General features: G+C 24.4%; 1 protein-coding gene across 3 annotated transcripts in view; it reads left to right on the forward strand.

The window, feature by feature from the left end:
* The window catches only part of LOC122497586 (plexin-A4), a 476,001-nt gene that overhangs the window by 130,033 nt on the left and 323,483 nt on the right, over positions 1 to 22,485 (forward strand). For all 3 annotated transcript variants that reach the window (XM_043604805.1, XM_043604803.1, XM_043604804.1), the window contains exons 4-5: positions 5,144 to 5,665; positions 14,451 to 15,197. In XM_043604805.1, coding sequence (XP_043460740.1) covers positions 5,252 to 5,665; positions 14,451 to 15,197 — 1,161 coding nt within the window. In that variant the 5' untranslated portion in view covers positions 5,144 to 5,251. The remainder of the gene's footprint in view (positions 1 to 5,143; positions 5,666 to 14,450; positions 15,198 to 22,485) is intronic.

Genomic DNA, 22,485 nt, shown 5'->3' on the forward strand with positions numbered 1-22,485 from the left:
TTTTTTAAAATAAAATTCGCAATTTTAAAAATAATAGAACTTAGAAATTTTTAATTCAAATTTTTCTTGAAAACACTAAAAAAATTCAATTTTGGAGAAATCACAGATAATTACAGAAATTCAATTATTTTCTATAGTAATAAAATTCTTCTCATAAAATTCAATTATGTTTAAAATTAAAAAAAAATTCTCTTCAAAATCCCAATTATCTTGATAAATAAAATTCTTCCCCAAAGTTAAATTATTTTCAAAAATGTCAATAAAATTTTTGTACTAATTTCAATTATTTTCAAAAATTTTTCTTATTTCAATGATTTTCAATATCTACCTACTATTTTAATAAAATTTCCAAAAATGAATTCAATTATTTAAAAAAAATTTTTAATGACATTGTACGTAAACATTTAATTATTTTCATAAATAAGAAAAATTTCACAGGAATTCTACTATTTACAAATTTTTTATAAATTTCTTCGCAATAATTCAATTATTTTCATAAATAATAAAATTCTTTTAAAAGAATTCAATTATATTTTCATGAAAAATAATTAAAAATTCTAGAAAATAATAATTAAATTGAAATTATAAAAATAGTTTTAAATAAATTACAGTAACAATAATTCTTATAATATAAAATATCATCTTTAATTATTAAAAAACATGAAGATATCGAACAAACAATACTTTTAAGTATAAAAGTATAAAATATTTAACAAAGATTTAAATTTTTACTTGTAATTTTACTTTGTAAATTTTACTTCTAATGTTCAATTATTATCTAAAATTTGAATTGAAACTCAATTTTAAATCAATTCTCATTATAATGTTCTACGAGAATTTAATTTTTTATATACAAAAATAAATAATTCATTGAATAATTGAATATTTCTTAAAATTGAATTCTTATAAAGAATATTATCAAAATTTTAAAAAATAATTGAATTTTAATAAAATTTTCAAGAATAATTACATTTTTCGAAGAATACAATAAATTGTATTAAAAATAATTTAAATCAAAGTAAATTAAAATTATTTTATAATTGAATTCTGTTGAAAATTTTATTATTCATGAAAATAATAGATAAAAATATTAAAATTATTTAAATTTATAGAAATAAAAATTCAATTGTTTCGAATAAAATTTAAGTTCGTACGAGAAATTTAATTAAGATTGAACTGAAAATATTTGACTATTTACAACAAATTTTATTAAAATTTTTAAAAATAATTGAATTTTTGAGAAGAATTTTATTATTTCTAAAAATAATTGAATTTTTGAGAAGAATTTTATTATTTATAAAAATAATTGAATAGTGAATTTCGCAAAGGACGAAAAATTTTTTTAAAAATCGTTTGAAATAATTGGCTTTTTTTGAAAAATTGTTTTTTAATCTATTAAACTCCTGTGAAAATATTTTATTATTTGTTAAAATAATTGAATTCTAGCAACGAATTTTATTAAAATTTTTAAAGATAATTGAATTCCTAAGAATTTTATTATTTATGAAAATAATTAAATTCCCGTGAAAAATTTTATTATTTTTAAAAATAAGTGAATTCATGCGAAGAATTATATAAAAATATTTCTAATTAATTGATAATTGTTTTTTTTCGAAGAATTTTAGGAAAATTTTGTTTTAAATTATTGAATTCCAGTGAAAATTTTATTATTTATGAAAATAATTAAATGTTTTCAAAGAATTTTATAAAATCTTGTTATTAAAATAGATTTTGAAAATAATTGAATTTAGAAACATTTTTGAATTGTTTCTAAGAATTTTATTAAATTTTTTGAGAATAATTTTTTTATTTCAACTTTTAGTGAATTAAAGTAGCGCAAATTTTTGAAAATAGAAAAAATAGCTTTTAGTGTCAAAAATGTGGAAAAAAATTAGAATAGTATCCAGATAGTAGAAAATTTTTAAAAATTAGTAAATGGTAGTTTTTAGTTGATTTAAATTTAAACTGTAAATAATTTATGGAGTTGACGGTCACTGGAGTTGAAAGTGAAATTTTTTGAGTTAAAAATCAACTCCAAAGGGGAGTTAATTATTAAATTAACTCCTTTTTGAAGTTGATTCTTATTTTTACTGTTTAAATTTTAACTCCCTTCTGTTTAACTCCCAAGTGGGTGCGACTTTTATAGAATCCCTTGAGGAGTTAAAATTTAACTCCCTTTTTTAATTTTTTTACAGTGTACGAAGCCTGTAAAAATTAAAATTCATTTGCTTCGAAAGAAAATTTTTATTTCATTAAATAGTCGAATGAGCCCAAAGACTGAAATTTGTTTTTAATTGAATTTATTTTGAGCATCGCATCGCTAAATTCAACTTTATCCAAAAATTTCGAAATGGCTTTTATACCCTTTATATAAAAGGTTTTGAAAAATTTCGTACACGCAAAATCCAATCCACGGTGGAAGAAAGGATTACATGTATTTCGTTTTTTTTCGCCATTTTCTTTCATGTGTACTTTTCTTCTTTTTTTTATCTTTTGTACTCTCTTTTAATAGGACTCGGCAGTATCAGAGCGTATAACGAGTTAACGAGCTTCCCCTGAACGAGCTTTTTAATGAAGCTTTCGTGAAGAGAAACCAGCAATAATAATCGATATAAAGTCCACGAGATTGATTACGGTTGGTTCTTGACACGCCCTGTACGCCATGCTTGTGTGATAAAAAGAAAAACAAACAAACAAACAAACAAAACCCAAAAAGAAGAATAAGAAGGAGAAGAAGAAGAAGAGAAAGAGAAAGAGAGATCGTGCGACAAAAACAGTCCATCTTCTCACACTTCCGTTTTGTCATGACAAAACTTTTGTTTGTTCTCCTTTGAATTTTCACAAGGAAAACTGTTGATTTTGTATAGTGCAGTATAAGAGAGGAGTCAAGAATTAATTTAAACTTGAATGAATAATCTCTAGCTTCTTCAACTATATATCAAACTCTTGAACTTATCTTCTCTCAAATTCGGAAGTTTATTACTGCGCCTCCACTCTCATAAAGATATTAAACAATAATTTGCAATGTTACTCCAAGTTTCTTATTGTTGACGTACGAATACAAATCATGGCATTTTGTATTATACATAAAATAATCTTTCGCGAGAGTCTTTCGGAGAACAAGAATTTTTGTACATATGGCGTAAACAGAAAATCAGCCCAATTTTAATAATAACAGTAAAAAGTAGTACAATTTTCAAAGAAGCGAACAATTGGAAAAAAGTTTTTGTTTGAAAGAACCAAATTTTGTTTGAATCAACTAAACACGTTTATGCTGTTCAGTTAACTAGTTTGTTCAATTCAAGAAACTTTTTCAATTATTATTGAATATTTTTATTTGAATAAATCAAACAAGTCACTGCATTCAATTAATTTTTTTTTCTCCTTCAACAAACATTTTTTTCAAGACAAGAAAAAGCAATAGAATATTTTATCACACTTAAAAAATGATGCAATTTGACTATTTTTGTAGTTATTTTTTACTAATTGATGAAGCAAAAAGTCAGTCACGATTTTACTAGTAATTACAGGTCAGGGAAATCAGAGAAATGTCAAGGATTTTTATTAAAGTACTACTGGAAAAAATTGAATTTTGGAGAAGTTACAAATGATTGCAGAAATTCAATTATTTTCAAAAGTAATAAAACTGTTCGCAGAAATTCAATTATGTTCAAAAATTTTTTAAAAATTCTTGTCAAAATTTTCAATTATCTTTCAAAATAATAAAATTCTTCTCCAAAATTCAATTATTTTAAAAAAATTTAATAAAATTTCAATTATTTTTAAGAATAATAAAATTTTTCGCAGAAATTCAATTGTGTTCAAAACTTTAAAAAAATCAAATTTTAATAATTTTTAATACAATTTTAATCGAATTCCTCGAAAAATGTAACTATTCTTGAAAATTTTATTAAAATTCGTCGAAAAAATTCTATCATTTAAAAATTTGTTTATAAATTCTTTATGAGAATTAAATTTAGAAAAACATTCGTTTATTCAATTATTTATTTGCTTTGTATTTAAATAATTGAATTCTCATAGAATTTTCTAATAAAAATTTATTTAAAATTGAATTTCAGTTAAAATTTTAGATAATAATTCAATATTAAAAGCATTACGGCATGAATTTCCAAAAATTATTTAAATTTGAAAAGGTTTTAGATTAAAATCTTTAATAATAATTAATAATAATTGAATTCTTTCCAAGAATTTTAATAATATTTTTGAAAATAATCACATTTTTCAAAGATTTTACTTAAAATTGTATGGGAAATAATTAAAATCCTGTGATTCAAAATAATTGAATTCTTGCATCGAATTTTATTAAATTTTGTTTAAATAATTGAAATTCTGTGAAGAATTGTATTATTTATGAAATATTTGAATTTAAGCGAAGAATTTCATTATTTGTGCAATGTAATTGAATTCTTGCAAACATTTTTTTGAAAATAATTACATTTTCCGTGGAATTTATTTAAAATTATATTAAAAATAATTGATATCGAATGAAAAATTTTATTATTTAAAAGAATAATTGAATTCTTGCAACGAATTTCAATTACATTTTTTTTAAATAATTGAAATCCGGTGAAGATTTGTATTATTTATGAAAAGAATTGAAGTCTTGAAACGAATTTTATTAAATTTTTTTAAAAATAATTGAAATCTTGTTAACAATTGCATTATTTATGAAATTCTTTTGAAAAATTTTATTAAAATAGTTGATTTTAAAAATATTTGATTTTCAGCGGAGAATTTCATATTATGTGTGAAATGTAATTGAATTCTTGCAAATAATTTTTGAAAATAATTACATTTTTCGAGGAATTTATTTAAAATTGTATTAAAAATAATTAAAATCCCATGAAAAATTTTAGTATTTATGAAAATATTAAATTCTTACAGCGAATTTTATTACATTTTTAAAAATAATTGAATTCATGTGAAAAATTGTATTACTTGTAATAGTAATTGATTTCTTGGGAAGAATTTTATTAAAATTGATCTGCATTGATCTGCATTTCTATTAAATTTGAAGAAAATTGTTTACTTTTTCGGCCACTTATTAAAAATTTGAATACTATTTATTTATAATTATTGTAAAAAAATGTTTTCTGATGATGAAAAATTTGGTGTGTTTCAGGGTAGAGAAGAGCGGCTCAAGGAAGCTGCAGCAGCTTCCAAACGCCGTGCAGCGGAGTGGGAGAACGAAGAAGAGCTGCTCCCTTTAGGATAGGAAGTAGCTTATAGAATGAACATCTTTGGGAGCATGCGAAGGATGGCCGCTGAAATAAATATCGCAAGGCGGCTTCCGCTTCTTCTTCTTCTTCTTCTTGTACTGCCAAGACTTCGAGGACAAATGCACTCGACGCCGGACGTTGTTGTCAATAAGTTTCATGATCCGGAAGTCGAAAGAATGAACCATCTTGTGGTTGACAAGAACACTGGCAGAGTGTACGTTGGAGCGGTGAATCGACTCTATCAGCTGGCTCCCGATTTAAATTTGGTCGTTAAAGTGGTCACGGGTCCGAAGAAGGACAATCCCGACTGTTCGATGATGGATTGTCCCAAGGATGTTGAGAAGAAATTGACTGATAACGTTAATAAGGCACTCGTCATTGATTACACCACTTCCAAACTCATTTCCTGTGGCAGTCTCTTTCAAGTGAGTCACTTTAGAATTTTATTTTTCTTCTCTTTTCTTCAAATCAAATACATGTCTCCATTTTAATCGGCATTTAAATCAGAATTTTTACTTAAAAATAGATTTTTTAATCAACTTTTACTTAAGGAAGAATCCAACAAAGAGTCTGAAGATGAAAGTAAAGTTACTAACGTTTACGTCGACGAAATGAAGTAAAAAAAAGCATATAAATTAAATTTTTCAGTAACTATTGTCTTTCCCGCCCCGATTAATAATCAGGGTGTCTACAACACCTGGAGAACCGGGAAATGTCAGTGTATTCTTTTCATCATGACTTGAAATACTCTTGAACAATATTTTTAATGCCCACAAGTAGTTTTACAAATTTTTAGTAAAAAATTATTAGTAATAATTAATATTGCCTTTCTAATTTGCAATTCTATTTTGAGAAATAATATAAACCACAGACATACATATAATCAAATAGAAAAAAATTGACCACTTAAAATTCTGAAAGATCAAAAGAAATGCAGAAATATTGCAGAAATTCAATCATATTCAAAAAATTTTAAAAATTCTCATGAAAATTTCAACTATCTTTATAAATAATAAAATTCTTTTATAAAATTCAATTATTTTCAAAAATTTTAATAAAATTCTTGGCAAAATTTCTATTATTTTCAAAAATTTTCCTCATTTCAATGTTTTTCAATATCTACTATTTTAATAAAATTTTTCCTAAAGAATCTAATTATTTAAAAAAATTTTAATTATTTTCATAAAATAATAAACATTTCACAGGAATTATTTTCGTATATAATAAAATTCTTTTTAGAAATTCAATTATTTTCATAAATAATAAAAATGATCAAAGAATTTCAATTATTTTTAATACAATTTTAATCGAATTCTTCGAAAAATGTAATTATTCTTAAAAATTTTATTAAAATTCGTCATCAATTTAAAAATTTGTTAGTAAAATTCTTTATGAGAATTCAATTTTAAGAAATATTCAATAATTCAATAAATTATTTATTTTTGTATTTAAATAATTTAATTCTAATAAAAATTGATTTAAAAAATTAATTTCAGTTACAATTTTAGATAATAATTGAATATTAAAAGCAATATAGCGTGAATATTTAAAAATAATTCAATTTTGAAATTAATTTTTTTTTGAAATATGTTAATTGAATTTTTTTTATATTATTTGAAGTTTTTATTTTCTAATATATATTTAATTGAAGAATTTACGAATAATTGAAATTTCGTAAAATTGATAATATTGTAAACAAATGAATTTGAAAATTGTCAAAGAACTTTTTCGAAAATTATTAAAAATAATCGATTTTAAGAAGAATTTTAGTTAAAAATTCTTGAAAATAATAATTGAATTGATAATGATTTTATCACTGGGTTAATATCTTTAATTATTATATTGCTCCGAGTCGAAGACTCGGAGGTCTATTAAGTTGGCACCACTACTTTTATATTTTGAGTTATCAACTATGTCACAATTTAGGGCTCAAATAGGGCTCTTCAGCGATCAAAAATAAAAATTTGTCGCCCCTCATTTTTTAAAAAAAAACTTTGATTCTGCTAGCTTAACCCATTAACGCCCAAATGTCCAAAATTTTTGACTGAATTTCAAGGTAAGAATTTTTATCCTAAATGATTAGACTTTTAAAAACCCTTCGGTACTAGGGGGTATTGAGGTCCGCTCTTTCAGAATCCGGGGTCAAAAAAGCATTTTGACCATCAGGGAAACCAATATGGCGCCCAAAATGGAGAAAATACCGAAAAAATCGTAAGGTTTTTTTTTGAAACACGCTTTTCACATCAATAAGATTTTTTTGAGCGGGTCTCATGTATACCTATAGGTGGATAAAATAGTTGTACTTTCAAACTGTGTACTTGACAACTTAAAAATTCAAGATGGCGGATCCAAAATAGCAGAAAAATCAGAGCAAAATACTTGATAAATAGCAAATGCATCATCAATATTCAAAACTTGATTTAAATCATTTGAAAATTACTTCTCGGGGGTTTTCGGGGTCGCTGATTACGAATACGAAGTTCAATTTTTAAAATTCAAAATGGCGGATCCAATATGGCGGGTAAAATCTTTTTAAAATCGATAAAATTGCATGAAATTACTTCTCGGGGGTTTTCGGGGTCACTGATTACGAATATGAAGTTCAATTTTTAAAATTCAAAATGGCGGTTCCAATATGGCGGATAAAAATTTTTGAAAATCGATAAAATTGCATGAAATTACTCACTCGGGGGTTTTCGGGGTCGCTGATTACGAATATGAAGTTCAATTTTTAAAATTCAAAATGGCGGATCCAATATGGCGGGTAAAATCTTCTTAAAATAGATAAAATTGCATGGAATTACTTACTCGGGGGTTTTCGGGGTCGCTGATTACGAATTTTAAAAGTGCAATTTTAAAAATTGAATACTACAAATTCATAAATTTCTAGTTGTTTTGTAGATTTTATTTTGTTTGTTACCGTCACGTTTTTCTGGAGTTGCCCAATTCTCACTCCGTGGAGTACGACAAAGTTTCTTAACTCTGTCTTCATTTTTAAAAAATTTTTTTAACAATTTCTTAATATTTTTTTGTATTTTTTAATTTTTTAATTTTGTTGTAGGGTGTTGTGGGGTGATGTGCAACGTTTTTTTTCGTTGGACGAAAAACATGTTAAATATTTAAATTTTTAAATATTTCAAAATTGAATGACTTAGAGGCCAAAAAAAATTTACTAAGGTATAGTTGACCTCTAAAAAGTGGAGATTTTACCATTAAAGAAAAAAAAATTTTTTTGTTTAATTTTTTATTTATTCATAACTGAATAAGGAATATAATTAAAGGAAAATAACAAATAATTTTTTATTCATCATGTGAATCGCAGTTATGGCACGTAAAAAGTAGTTACGTCCACCCCAAAAAAAGTGTTGCACATCACCCCAAATATGATATTTTGCGAAAAATGATTTGTACGCAATACAATGCAATGGAAACACAAAATATAAACAGATATTTAAAAACACTTAAAAAAGCAACAATAAGCACATTCTTATCTATAAAATAAATTAAAACCCTTCACGAAACGACTAGAAATGTAAAGCGCGAGAAATATTTCCTTCCCGAGAAATTTAAGTCAACTTACGTACAGCAAACCTGGCTGCGAGCTGTCTCGTGAGTTTTATATCAAAAACAAGCTACTGAGGATACAAAAAAATGGCAATACTTGGCTCTGTTCAATATCGAACTGTAGATCAGAAATCGGCGGTGTTGCAATTTTATCTATTTTAAAAAAATTTTTATCTGCCATATTGGATCCGCCATTTTGAATTTTAAAAATTGAACTTCATATTCGTAATCAGCGACCCCGAAAACCCCCGAGTGAGTAATTTCATGCAATTGTATCGATTTTCAAAAATTTTTATCCGCCATATTGGAACCGCCATTTTGAATTTTTAAAATTAAACTTTATATTCGTAATCAGCGACCCCAAAAACCCCCGAGTGAGAAATTTTATGCAATTTTATCGATTTTCAAAAATTAAAAGTACAGCCAAATCCCAACAAGTCATGAAAATTAGTATGTTCAACAACTGAAAAATGTAAACATTTAATAAAAAAAATGTTCTTCAGAAAATGTAAGAAAAATTAAGTCCTGGGACTAGGATACATTTTTTTAACATAGAATTACAATTCTAAATTCTTTTATACATAAACATTCGTTTAAAAAAACTAACACTTTATCTATATTTTTCTGAATGATATTCATTTAATAATAAATTTTTTATAAATATTTATTTCGAAAACGTCAGTTCATCAAAAATACTTCACATAGGGCTCGTTTGATGTAAAATTGTTGTAAAATATTTTAATTTTTATTAATTTTTACTAATTAATTAATAATTTGAAAAGAAAAAAACGTCATTTTTTCTGTTTCGAATATTAAAAGTACAAATCTTAATCTTTTTTGATACAAAAAAAGAAAAAAAAAGAGTTCTTTCTGAAAAAAAAAATTTTTAATTTTCAAAAAAAAGATTAAATTTTGAATTTTTCGAGAAAATGTTTCCACCTTTTGAAAAAGCTCTACAATTTTTTATAAAATTTCATACTACTTGTTGGTTTAAGTACTAATTTATAATACTAAATACTGAAAAATATTAGCCTGATCCAACAACTTTCAATTTTGACATTGGTACTTGAGAAAATTTGCATCAAACTTGCAAATTTTTATATATATTTTTTAAGGTTTTGCGTATTAAAATTCAAAAAAAGAATTTATTAAAGTTATAGAGTAACTTATGTGCCGACTTCACGTTGAGATAGCAAAAACGAGTTTTTAAAAGTGATTTTTAGAATTTAGTATTTCTAACTATAAATAAAAATAGCATTTAATAAATTTGTAAGGCTAGAAAAATAAATTTGATGAAAAAAGCCCCGTGAAGCTAACAGACCGACAGCGGTCCGCAGCCACACGTATTTGACTGCCAAGTGTGGCTGCGGACCGCTGTCGGTCTGCTAGCTTCACGGGGCTGATAAAAAAGGGTACGTTTAAAAAACTGTTTAAATATAATAAAAGTGGTTAGGGTAATTTTTTAAATTTAAGGGTAGTTTTTGTGAGGTTTGTTCTTTAGCCTTTGGAGAGCCCTAAATGAGCCTTAAATTATAGCGTTAAAATTTTTTTGATTTGTAATTATTTATTGAAGTTATAAAGTAATTTGTGCTAGCTTAACGTTAAGTTAGCAAAAACAAGGTTTTATTAAAAAAAATGTGGATGGGCAATTTTTTAGACAAAGAGTATTTTTAAGAAGTTTGTTCTTTGTCCATCGGAGAGCCCTAAATGAGCCCTAAATTATACCGTTAAAGTTTTTTTGATTTGTAATTATTTATTGAAGTTATAGAGTAATTTGTGCCAACTTAACGTTAAGCTAGCAGAATCAAAGTTTTTTTTTTTAAAATGAGGGGCGAAAAATTTTTATTTTTGAGCGTTGAAGAGCCCTATTTGAGCCCTAAATTGTGACATAGTTGATAACTCAAAATATAAAAGTAGTGGTGCCAACTTAATAGACCTAAGAATCGGAGTGATCGATATCTTCATGTTTTATAGTTACATAAAAAATTTAATTTATAGTTTTAAGTAAAATGTTCTCTTATTTGACTCGGACTAGTTATATTTTTGTTAAATAATTTCTTACGAAAAATAAAAGTATAGCTATTCTTTGTTGCTTCTATTATAAAATTAATTTTTTATTATCATTACTAAAAAACCAAGCTCCAGAAAAAATTTGATTTAAATCAAAAAAGTCCGATCTAAATAAAAAATATTGTATTTTTTTTTTTAAATCATGATTTTTAACAGTTCGGCTTTTCTAATATAATATTTACAGTTTAAAAGTAATCTACATTTTTTTGTAATAACTTCTTAATGTCCTAATTTATGAGAGTCTTTTTTTCCTTCATTAATTAAATTCTGTATTAATTCTGTATATAAAAATTTTATAATAGCTATATTTTGTTAATTAAAAAGAATTCTTTTCTGTAAAGTATGTGTAAATTCTTATTTACGTGTTTATTAGATTTTTGTTCTTCGTTTTTAGTTACATTTTTCGTTTAAAATTAAGTACGGTGTAATCATTAAGTTAAATATGTTAATAACTTCCTCATTTAGATAATGCAAATTTTATCACTACTATTTTCTGATAAACAGTACGGTTATATTTACATTAGAGCTGTGATTTTTATACAACTATCATGTGGGAAATTGTTGAAAGTGCTAAATGTTCGATTTCATAATTATTTTTACAGAATATTTTATGATTAAAAGGAAAATTTCACGCTTTATTTTTAATTACAACAAAAGTAATTAAAAATAAAGCGTAAAATTTTCTGTGTGTTTTCAATATTTTTTCCGTATTTTATTATTTTCTTCGTTCAAATGATTTTGAATTATTAAAAATGTTCATTTTTTACTTCTTTTAATTTGTAATTTTTTATAACAATAAACAATGACATTAAACGTAATTTTCTATTTAGAAGATATTTCGTTTATCCTCAATTTTTTTTTTTGTAAACGAATTCGAATTTGTATTATTTTGAACTTTTTATTTTATTCAACAAATTTTTGCCTGAATTCACATTAACCGTAATTTTCATTAACAGATGTTTTATTTATTTGCAAATTTTTTATACAACAGATTTTTTATTTAGCAATTATTCAGTACATTTTCTTTATATTTATTCCCGTTTTAATTTTTTCAAATATTTATTTTTGAACTTTGTCTCTTTTAATAGACTTTTTATAAAAAATATTTCTTCACAGTTTTATTATTGTTATTATATTCCTTCAGGGACATTACTTTTTTAACGAATGTAATTACAGGGTTGCCACAGGTCAGGGAAATCAGGGAAAGTGAAATTGATCAGGAAAATGATAAGCAATTTTATTAAAAGTGTGGGAAAAATATTAAAATTCTGGAATTACTACGCAAAAATTTTGGTTTTTTGTATTTAAAAATATTTTTGAAAAACTTAAATTTTTATTGAATTTTTGTTCACTTTAAAAACTTTTGAATGGCAATGATTTTTAAAACAATATTTTGATTTTTTCTCATTTTTGTAGATAATGGAATTTATTTTAATTTCAATTCTAGAATAATTTTTTTTAAGTTTTTAATTATAATGTACTCAGAAAATTTTTTATTTAAAATGATAGCAATTTTCAAATATAATTGAATTTCACACCATTTTAAAATAGAGTTTTTGAAAATTTCAGGTTTATTTAAATTAGTTCATTTTAAAAAAATTTAATTTTAAAATTTCTTTTAAAATTGAAGTTTAAAAAAATTTTATTTAAAATTCATAAAAATGACGTTCTTGAAATATTTCTGTTCCATTTCTTTAAGATAACTGAATTTTTAGAAGCAAATAATTTACATTTTTTAAATTAATTGGAATTTTCTAAAATTATTCTATTGAAAATAAATAAATTATTGAAATTTTCTAAAATTCTATTAAAAATAATTGAAATTTTTTAAATAATTAAACAATGTAAATTTTTATTAATTACTTAATATTTTTTAAATATTCATGATTTTAAAAATTGAAATTTCTGAAAAATTAGCTATTTCAAATATTTCTGTTATATTTTTTAAAGATAATTGAATTTTTATAAGCAAAAAATTGACATTTTTTAAAGTAATTGAAGTTTTCTAAAATTCTATTAAAAGTAATTTCATGAGAGATTTCAAAAAATTGAATTTTTAAAGAATTTTAATTCCATTATTGGAATATAATTGAATTTAACAAAGAGTTACAATCGAAAGTATTTATTTGTTTTTTAGTGGAAAAAAATCTAAATTTGATTCAATTTAAATTAAAAATTCAAGTTTTGATAAATTTTATTTACATCTTTGAAATATTAGTTGATTAAAATATTTTTGTTTTATTTTTTAAAAATCATTGAATCTTTATAAGCAAATAGTTGAATTTTTTTTTAAATAATAATTTTTTTTTGATATGTTATTAAAAATAATTGAATATTTTAAGTTTTGCTAACATTTTTGAAAATTATATAAAAAAAGTTAACCAAATTAACTAATTTTTATTTTTATAATAGATACATATTTTTAGTTTTAAATCAAAGTTTTTGCTTCCAAATTTATTCCAAATAAAAATTTAACTCCTCTTCGATTTTTTATAGAGATCAGGGAGAAAAAGCACTCTTAAAAAGTTTTTTACTTCCTAGGTGAAGGAAAGAATTGAAATTTGTCAAAATTTTATCACTAAAAATAAGAAGAAAAATAGTTTTCGATGCTGAGCGTTGACGCCAACATCAGGGAACTGAAAAAAAGTCCCTGAAGTTGACCTCCTGAAGTCATAATTTTTATTAGCATGTGACTGTTAGAAATGCAATGGTAATTTTTTCGACCACTTTTCTCTTTAAATATTTTATAAATTGAGCTCAAATTTTGTAAGAAAGTCTAAAATATAATAAAGAAGGGCAGTGATGTGCAAAAGTTTCAATAATTCAAAAATGAATTATAATAAAACACTTTGAAATCGATAAAGACGAGAAATTGATTAGCAGTGACCGTGACAACTGATAATTTTAAAGTAATTTATAATAATTAATTTTAAAAATATTAAAACTTTTGCACATCACTGACCATTTTTATTGTACTTTAGACTTTCGTACAAAATTTCCGCTCAATTTATTAAATATTTAAAGAGAAAAGTGATCGAAAAAATTACCATTGAGAACCTAGAAATCACATGCTGTTAAAGTAGAAAATAATATTTTGTTATGAAATACAAATTAAAAATAGTTACAAAAATATTGACATTAATTTGAACGTTGAAAAAAAAAAGATTAAAGACATGAAAAGTCAAGGGAAAAGAAATAAAGAATAGGAAATTTTTGTGGCAACCCTGAATTAAAGTTGCAAAAATTTACAATGAGTTTGAAACACTTGAGGTTCGAAATGAATGTAAACATGAATTCAGTGCTATTTAAAAGATACAAATCGTAGCGGATGTGAAGGAGAAAAAGAAAAACTGAATGAATAGAATAAAGTAAATTTTTCTCTATTTGCTTTGCTTTTCTTTTCCTTTCTTTTCTCTTGAATTTGTGAGACAATGTTGATAGTCGCTTTATCGGAGTTTATGTTTCATTCATTGGAACGATCATTATCGAAATGTATAATATCGAAGTGCAGCAGCAGGGAGGAAATCTCTCATTGTGATGATTACATTAACACATAATCGTCTTGTGATTTTACAGGGAATGTGCACTGTTCGTAACTTGCACAATATATCGGACGTTGTGCAAGAAGTACGTGAACCAGTGGTGGCGAACAATGGCACCGCCTCAACAGTAGCGTTCATTGCTCCAGGCCCTCCAAATCCGCCAGTGTCTCAAGTAATGTATGTCGGCGTTACGTACACTGGGAATTCACCTTATCGATCGGAAGTACCTGCGGTGAGTTCGAGGTCCCTCGACAAGGACAAGATGCTCAACATTGCTGAGTCCGCTGTAACAACTGGTACAAGAATGTATGTCAATTCACTCTCACGTGAACGCTATCCAATCAACTATATCTACGGATTCAGCAGCGAGGGTTTCAGCTATTTTCTCACCACTCAGATGAAGAATACCGACACGTCGAATTACATTTCAAAATTGGTTCGCGTCTGTCACGACGATCAGCATTATTATTCGTACACGGAAATGCCGATCGACTGCATTGGCGATGGGAAGGTTTACAATTTGATTCAAGCCGCGTACGTGGGCAAGGCGGGCTCCGATTTGGCCTCCGATCTCGGTATCGTCGCCCAGGACGACGTTCTGTTCGCGGTTTTCTCCATAAGCGATGGACCAACGAGTCGTCCGCGTGCTCAAAGTGCATTGTGTGTTTATTCCCTCAAGGCCATTAGACGGAAGTTCATGAAGAATATTCAGAAGTGCTTCAGCGGCGAAGGTCAAAGAGGTCTTGGATTCATCTCTCCGAGTCATCAGTGCGTACTTACGGTGAGTACTTATTTTATTATGTAATTAGAAATATGTGAGGCTGGCGCAAGATTTTATCTCTCACTGTGTGTGTGTTGTGAGTGCACAAATCCCCTCAAAAACCTCCATGGAAACCTTTAACCTTTAATATTCTCACATTTATTTACAAGAAAATTATGTTATACGACTCAATTTGCTAGTTTCAAGAGAACTGTTTATGCACACAGTTAGTATTTCGAAATTAATTGCCTGACGAAAGATTACTTTTCACTTGGAAATTCATAACGTTCGCAATAATACACAAGTTGTTGTTTATATGACATGTTCCGAATAATATGCCTGTTGTAATTTTCCAGGTGAGCAAAGTTAAATTCTCAGTGATTGAAAATAATAATTCTTGCTTCATGAGAATTTAAACCATTTTGAGAAGGAATAATTTTTGTTAATACAAAAAAAACATTTTTAGATACATTTTTTTATTAATCATTTTCTAATTATTAATCACTTTTTTTATTAAATATTTTTTTATTGCAGAAATTCTTGAGATTAGTTTATCAAAAACTTCAAAAAAATATTTACTTTTCTTTTTTCAGACTTCGCACTTATCTACTAAAACCTACTATTTACTACTTTTTTTACAATTAGCTACTATTTGGACACTTATTTTAAGTTAAGTTTAGTTTAGTTTATTTACGGTAAGATACACCGTTTTACATAATTAAATCTTAATTTATACAAGTAACAAAAATTAAATGATTTTTATATAAAATATAAAAAAAATAATAATTTTAACAATTTAATCATAATAGCACTTAAAATTTTTGTGACACTAAAAGATGATTATTACTCTTCTTTTTTTTTGTTTGCACAAATTGAAATCTATCAATAGTTAAAATAAAAGAATTATTTTCAAAAATTCTAATAAAAATTTTTGAAACAATTCAAAATTTCAAAAATGTTTTGAAAATATTTCGCAAGAATTCAATTATTTTTAAAACTAACAAAATTTTTCACAGGAAGTCAATCATATAAAAAAATTTAATAAAATTCGTTGTGAGAATTCAATTATTTTCATAAATAATAAAATTCTTCTCAGGAATTCAATCATTTTCAATCATTTTAATAACTTTCTCAAAAAAAGCCAATTTAAAAAAAAAATTTTAATTCTTCGAAAGAATTCAATTATTTCCAAAAACTTTAATTAAATTCAATAATAACATTTTTAATTACAATAACTAATAAACACTATTATTTTAAGAAATTGAGAGAAATTCTTCGTAAAATATAAGTACGTTTAAAATTTTTATTTAAAATTATTAGAAAGAACTACATTATTTTCAAAAAATTTAAAGAAATTAGTCAAAAAAATTTACTAATTTGAAAAATGTTAATAAAATTCTCCACAAGAATTTTATTATTTTCATTAGTAAAAAAATGCAATTATTTCTTAAAAATTTTAATAGAATTTTTTATTTACAATTATTAAAAAAAAAGATTATTTTAAAAACTTGAGAGAAATTTTATGAAAAGATTTAATTAATTTCAAAATTTAAAATTATAAACTGAATTTTCAATTAAAATTTTTAAAAAGTTAGTTTATTTTTAGATTTAAACTATTCAAAGAATTTAGTCAAACAAATTTAATTATTTTCGAAAAATCTGATAAAACTCTTCAAAAGAATTAAATTTTTCAACAATATTTTAATAAACTTTAATAATAAAATTATAAATTACAAATTTTTTAACAAAATCCATTATTTAAAAAAAATTGAAAGAAATTCTTCAAAACAATCCAAATATTTTCAAAAGTTTTAAGGAAATGTTTAAGAATTTAATTATTTTGAAAAATTTTGATAAAATTCTTATTCAATTTTCAGAAATAATCAATTATTCTATTATTTATTTATTTTTGTATTTAAATAAGTGAATTCTTGTGGAACTTTCTAAAAAAAATTTATTTGAAAATGAATTTCGGTTACAATTTTAGATTAAAATAATTGAAAATGAGTTATATAATATAAATTTTTAGAAATAGATAAATTTCAAAAAGCTTTTAAATTAAAATTATTAAAATCTTAATTCCAGGGGGGAAATAAATAAGTATTTATATATTTATCGAACAAAAATTATTTCAGTATAAAAATAATTTAATTTAGAAATTATAAAAAAATTAATCTTTTGAAAAATTTTAATTAAATTTTTTTGAATATAGGGAAATTCTCTTAAAAATTAAAAATGTTTATTTAAATTTCAAATTAATTGGAAATTTTGTCCAATTTAATTGAAATAAATTTTATATTTGAAAATAATTTATTATTTTACTATCAAAAATCATTTTTAAAAATAATCGAATTTTTGAAGAATTTTAACTAAAAATTTGGAAAATAATTGAATTTGATAAAAATTTAGAATTGAAGTTATTATCAGGATAAGAAAAACAGTGAATATTTCTTATCGAAATCAGGAAAATGTCAGGGAAATACAGAGTCAAATTTTTGTGATTTATTTGAATCGACTAAAACGAGTTTTTTAGTCATCAATTTTAATTTTCGATAACCACTTTTTTCCTATACTTTTTTCAGTCTCAAAGCTACTTTTTTTGCTACTTTTTTAAAATTAATTATTAAGTGCGAAGGCTGTATTTTTAATTATGAATTATATATTTTTAGTCTATAGTATTTTTTACATTTAAATAAGAAATTCTTTTCCTTCGTTTTGGAAATTGTTAAAAAATCTTTTTATTTTATTGTATAATTAAAATAATTTAAAATGTACTATTTGAAAAAATGAATTCTCAATTGCCAACGATCTAAAACGAAAGCAAGCGAAAACTGTGAATAAAAATGCGTTTTTCTTCTTTTTGCAATTATACGAAATTAATGGCCAAATTATGATAAGCAGGACATTTTAACAGCATTTACATATAGTCTTGACGTATATAGATTGGCACACATTGATATCGACAGCTGAGGTTTCACTGTTATCTCCGAATTGAGTATAGATTCAGTTTGAGAGGCTATCAGAAAATGTCATTGTCATTTACAGTGATAATGTCAATCAATTCAAGTTGAACATCTGTAGACCTAAATTGACTGTGAAAAGAAACAGGATGCAGTAACTTAAAGAAAGAACATTGTATCTTGCCTTCAACTAAACAGAGTCAATTAAACTTTCTTCTCTTTTTCTTTCTTTATTTCTTCTCTTTCTCTTTCTTTATTCTCTTTCTCTCTATATTTTTTCCCTTTCTCCTTATTTTTTTTCTCTCTCTTTTCTCAAGATATCTTCCGGATCTTAAATACCCAGCGTTGAAAAAAAATCTAGTTAAAGTTCAAATGAACGAAATTTTTGTTTCCTTTTTTTGTTGTTAAGTCCAAAGTTTTCTATTTTACGTAGATAGAAAAAAATTTAAATGGTGATATAATTTAAGTTAATTCAATTTCAGAATTGAATGCTCTTTAACTCCTTTTATCAGTCGTTTCGAAGTTTTGTCCTTATTCATTTAATTTTATTTTTTTATACTCACTATTTTTTCTATTCTCTATTTTATATTTCCGTGGGTGACACAGATCAGGGAAAAATCAGAAAAAGTAGAATTGGTCAGGGAAATCAGGGATAAGTGAGGGATTTTTATTAAAAAGTACTGGAAAAAATTTAATTAAAAAACCCTTCAATTTTTTCCATTTCTGACAATAATGAATTTTTAAATAATTTAATTCTTGAAGAATTATCATAAAATTGTTACTTATAAATAATTTAATGAAAAATTTACTTAAATATTTCAAAATTAATTTAATTTTAAAAGAGTTGCGTTTATAACTTTCACAAATAGATGAACTTCAGAAGGTTTTAATTTGAAATTTTATAGAAATTCTTAATTTTCAATGAATTTAATTAGAAATTTTAGAGAACTTAGATTTTTGAAAAATTTTAATAATTCAAATTCTAATAAAATTATTTAAATTTTTTAATACATATTTAATTAATTAGTAACAATAGTAGATTTACAGAAGAATTTTAGTTGATAACACTAAACAAATTGAATTTTGGAGAAGCTACAAATGATTGCAGAAATTTAATTATCTTCGAACGTAATAAAATTCTTCGTACAAATTCAATTATGTTCAAAATTTTTTTAAAGTTCCGTCAAAATTTCAATTATCTTTAAAAATAATAAAATTCTTCTCCGAAATTCAATTATTTTCAAAAATTTTTAATAAAATTCTTAGCAAAATTTCAATTATTTTCAAAAATTTTCCTCAATTCTATGATTTTTAATATCTATTACTTTAATAAAATTTTTAAATGAATTCAATTATCTAATAAAAAAAATTTTAATAAAAATCTATGCTAACAATTAATTAATTTCGTAAATAATAATAATTTCACAGGAATTCAAATATTTACAAATTGTTTTTATAAATATCTTCGCAATAATTCAATTATCTTCATAAATATTAAAATTTTATACTTTTTTATTTTTTAGGGATGCAGTTATTTTCTTAAATTGTAGAATTTCAATTATTTTTAATACCATTTTAATCAAATTTCTCGAAAAATATAATTATTCTTAAAAATTTTATTAAAATTCGTCAAAAGAATTGAATTATTTAAAAATTTATTGATAAAACTCTAAAAATTCTTTTTTGAATTCAATTATTTTCATAAATATTAAATAATAAAATTCATTTCAGAACTTCAATTATTTTTAATAAACTTTCAATTGGACTCCTTTAAATTACAATTATTCTTGAAAAATTAATACTTTTAACTGACAATTATGTAGAATTAATTTTTTTTGAAAAAGTTGAATTGAGTTTTTTTAAAATTAGGTAGTTTAAAATTTTTATTTTCTAATGTATATTTAATTAAAGAATTTCCGAATAATCAAAATTTCTTAAAATTGAATTGTGAACAAATAGATTTAAAAATTATTATAAATAATTGCGTTAGAGTAGAATTTTAATCGAAAATTATGGTAAATAATAATTGAATTGAAATGATGGAAATAATTTTGAAAAAGTTAGAGTAACAATATTCTTATAATGTAAAGTAATAATTTTATTACTTGGTCATCTTTAATAATTATGAGTTGTTTCGTTTAAAAAACTTTGAATTTAAAATTTTTGAAAATCCTAATTTCTGTGGAAATATAATAATCATTAATTTATACAAAATTAAATTTTTGTGGCAACCCTGTAATTTTTTCCCAAAAAATTCTAAATTAATTTCAGAAATCTTTATGGTATTTCTCTTACTTTTACACTTAAAAAAATTGATTTTTATAAAATATTCTTCAAATTTTAAGTAAATATTCCTTTATGCAGGCCTTCTTGCATACTTAAAATTTAAAAATATTTTATCAAAATCGATTTCTTTCAAGTACAAAAGCAAGAGAATTACCTTAAAGAAACAAGAAATTTTGACTTTATGTTTACATACAATTATTGTTCTTTTCTTCACGTGAAAAAATTTCATTTATAGTTTTGAATAAAATGTTCTCTTATTTGACTCGGACCAGTTATATTTTGGACAGTAATTGGTCCGTAATTTTTAATTTTTGGTCCTTGAAGTCTGTATTTTTAAATAGTTTCACTGGTTCGAGCCCTGAATTAAACATATTTTACAATCGAGTTTAACATAATTTTTATTAAATCAACTTATTATGTATTGAATTAAAATTATGTTTAATTCAAAAATAATTTTTAGTTGACTGTATAACAAAGATAATTACGTTTGATTCAAAGACATTGTTTTCTCAGTGTATTTTTATCGACATAGAAGAAGAAAACAAAAATTTCTGAAATCTTGCTCTTTATTTTGATCAAGAAAACAACTAATTAAATAAAAATAACTTAATTAGTGAAATTTGACGTAATGACAAGGCAAATTTAAAAAAAAAAATGTAGAAATGAAAGGAAGATGCGGAGAAAAAACAAAAGACGATTGTGAAAATTGAGAAGAGATAAAAACTAAAAGATAAAGAGCATACCTTGTAACAATTTTTATTATATCATATATGTAATATGAAGAAGGATGAAGAGGGAGATTAGGAAAAATAAAAATGAAGAAATACTTGGCGATTGCAATCGACTTTGCACTTTCTTGATTACCAAGGGAAAGAGAGAGAGAGAGAGAGAAGTTTGAGTTTATAGAATATTGCAATCTCATGAAGTAAAATCTGAAAGATTATGCAAAGGCATGATATATCCATGGTAATGCTCTCGCTTACATTCTGTTAATACTAGGAGGATAACCGAGTCAGATCACAAAGTGCGATGAGCACGGAACCCTCAGTTACGCGTAGGCGCGTTCAACAACACACTACTGTGAAATACGAAACTTTCAAGCGGTTAGTGGGTTGTGCGAGAGAAGAGCTACCGAGAATGCAAATCAATGCAGGGGGCGCAATCGAGACTTGGCAAAAGGTGTATATCGACTTAACGCGAGGGCGAATCCTCTCTCTCTCTGTCTCTCTCTCTTTCTCTCGATATAGTCAAAATGATTAATTATTTATGCCGTTGAGAAGTCAAATTGAATTTCTCCGAATGTCTATGTAGCACTTGTTAAACGTGTCAAGATGTCGTTATTTATGTCTCCTGGAATCTCTAATGAGACATGGAAAATAATCATTCGATGGCATGTGAAATTTATACCGCGCGGCGTAATTAGAGTTTCAAAAGTAAATTGCACATGCATCTTTATTCCCGATACTTCGTCACACTTTGGTCAATGACTAGACATCAACTGATTTTATCTACCGCGAGAGATGTTCACCAGTCAGGCAAAAAAAGAAATCTTAAATACTTCATTAAACACTCGATAATAATTTTATCATATGAAGATCTCTAGAGTCAAATTCAATTTTCCTTCTATGAAACCAAGTGGAGAAGACAATTTTTTCAAAGATTCAAATTCAGAGTGATTCTTCACTCAACGATCACTTTTGATTCCCTACTGTTCACTATTTCAGGCTTCGCACTCAATAATTAATTTTAAAAAAAAATTAAGTTCAAATATCAACAAAATAATATTTAAGTTTTATTAAACAGATCTACATAGAAAATTTTCAAAAAAGTTACCACATAGTGGAGAATCACTGAAATAAAAAATAGTAGACTTTTTCAGAGATTTTTCGGGGTTGGCACATGTCAGGGAAATCAGAGAATTCAGGGAAAAGTCAGGGAAAGTAGAATTGGTCAGGGAAATCAGGGAAAAGTCAGGGTTTTTTTTATTAAATGTACTGAAAAAATTAAATGTCTTGAATTTATAAGAAAATTCTGAAATTTGTGTCTTTTTGTTTGCCACATAA

Source organism: Leptopilina heterotoma, unplaced genomic scaffold (assembly GCF_015476425.1).
Source record: "Leptopilina heterotoma isolate Lh14 unplaced genomic scaffold, ASM1547642v1 Lhet_134, whole genome shotgun sequence".
NCBI classification, from domain to species: domain Eukaryota; kingdom Metazoa; phylum Arthropoda; class Insecta; order Hymenoptera; family Figitidae; genus Leptopilina; species Leptopilina heterotoma.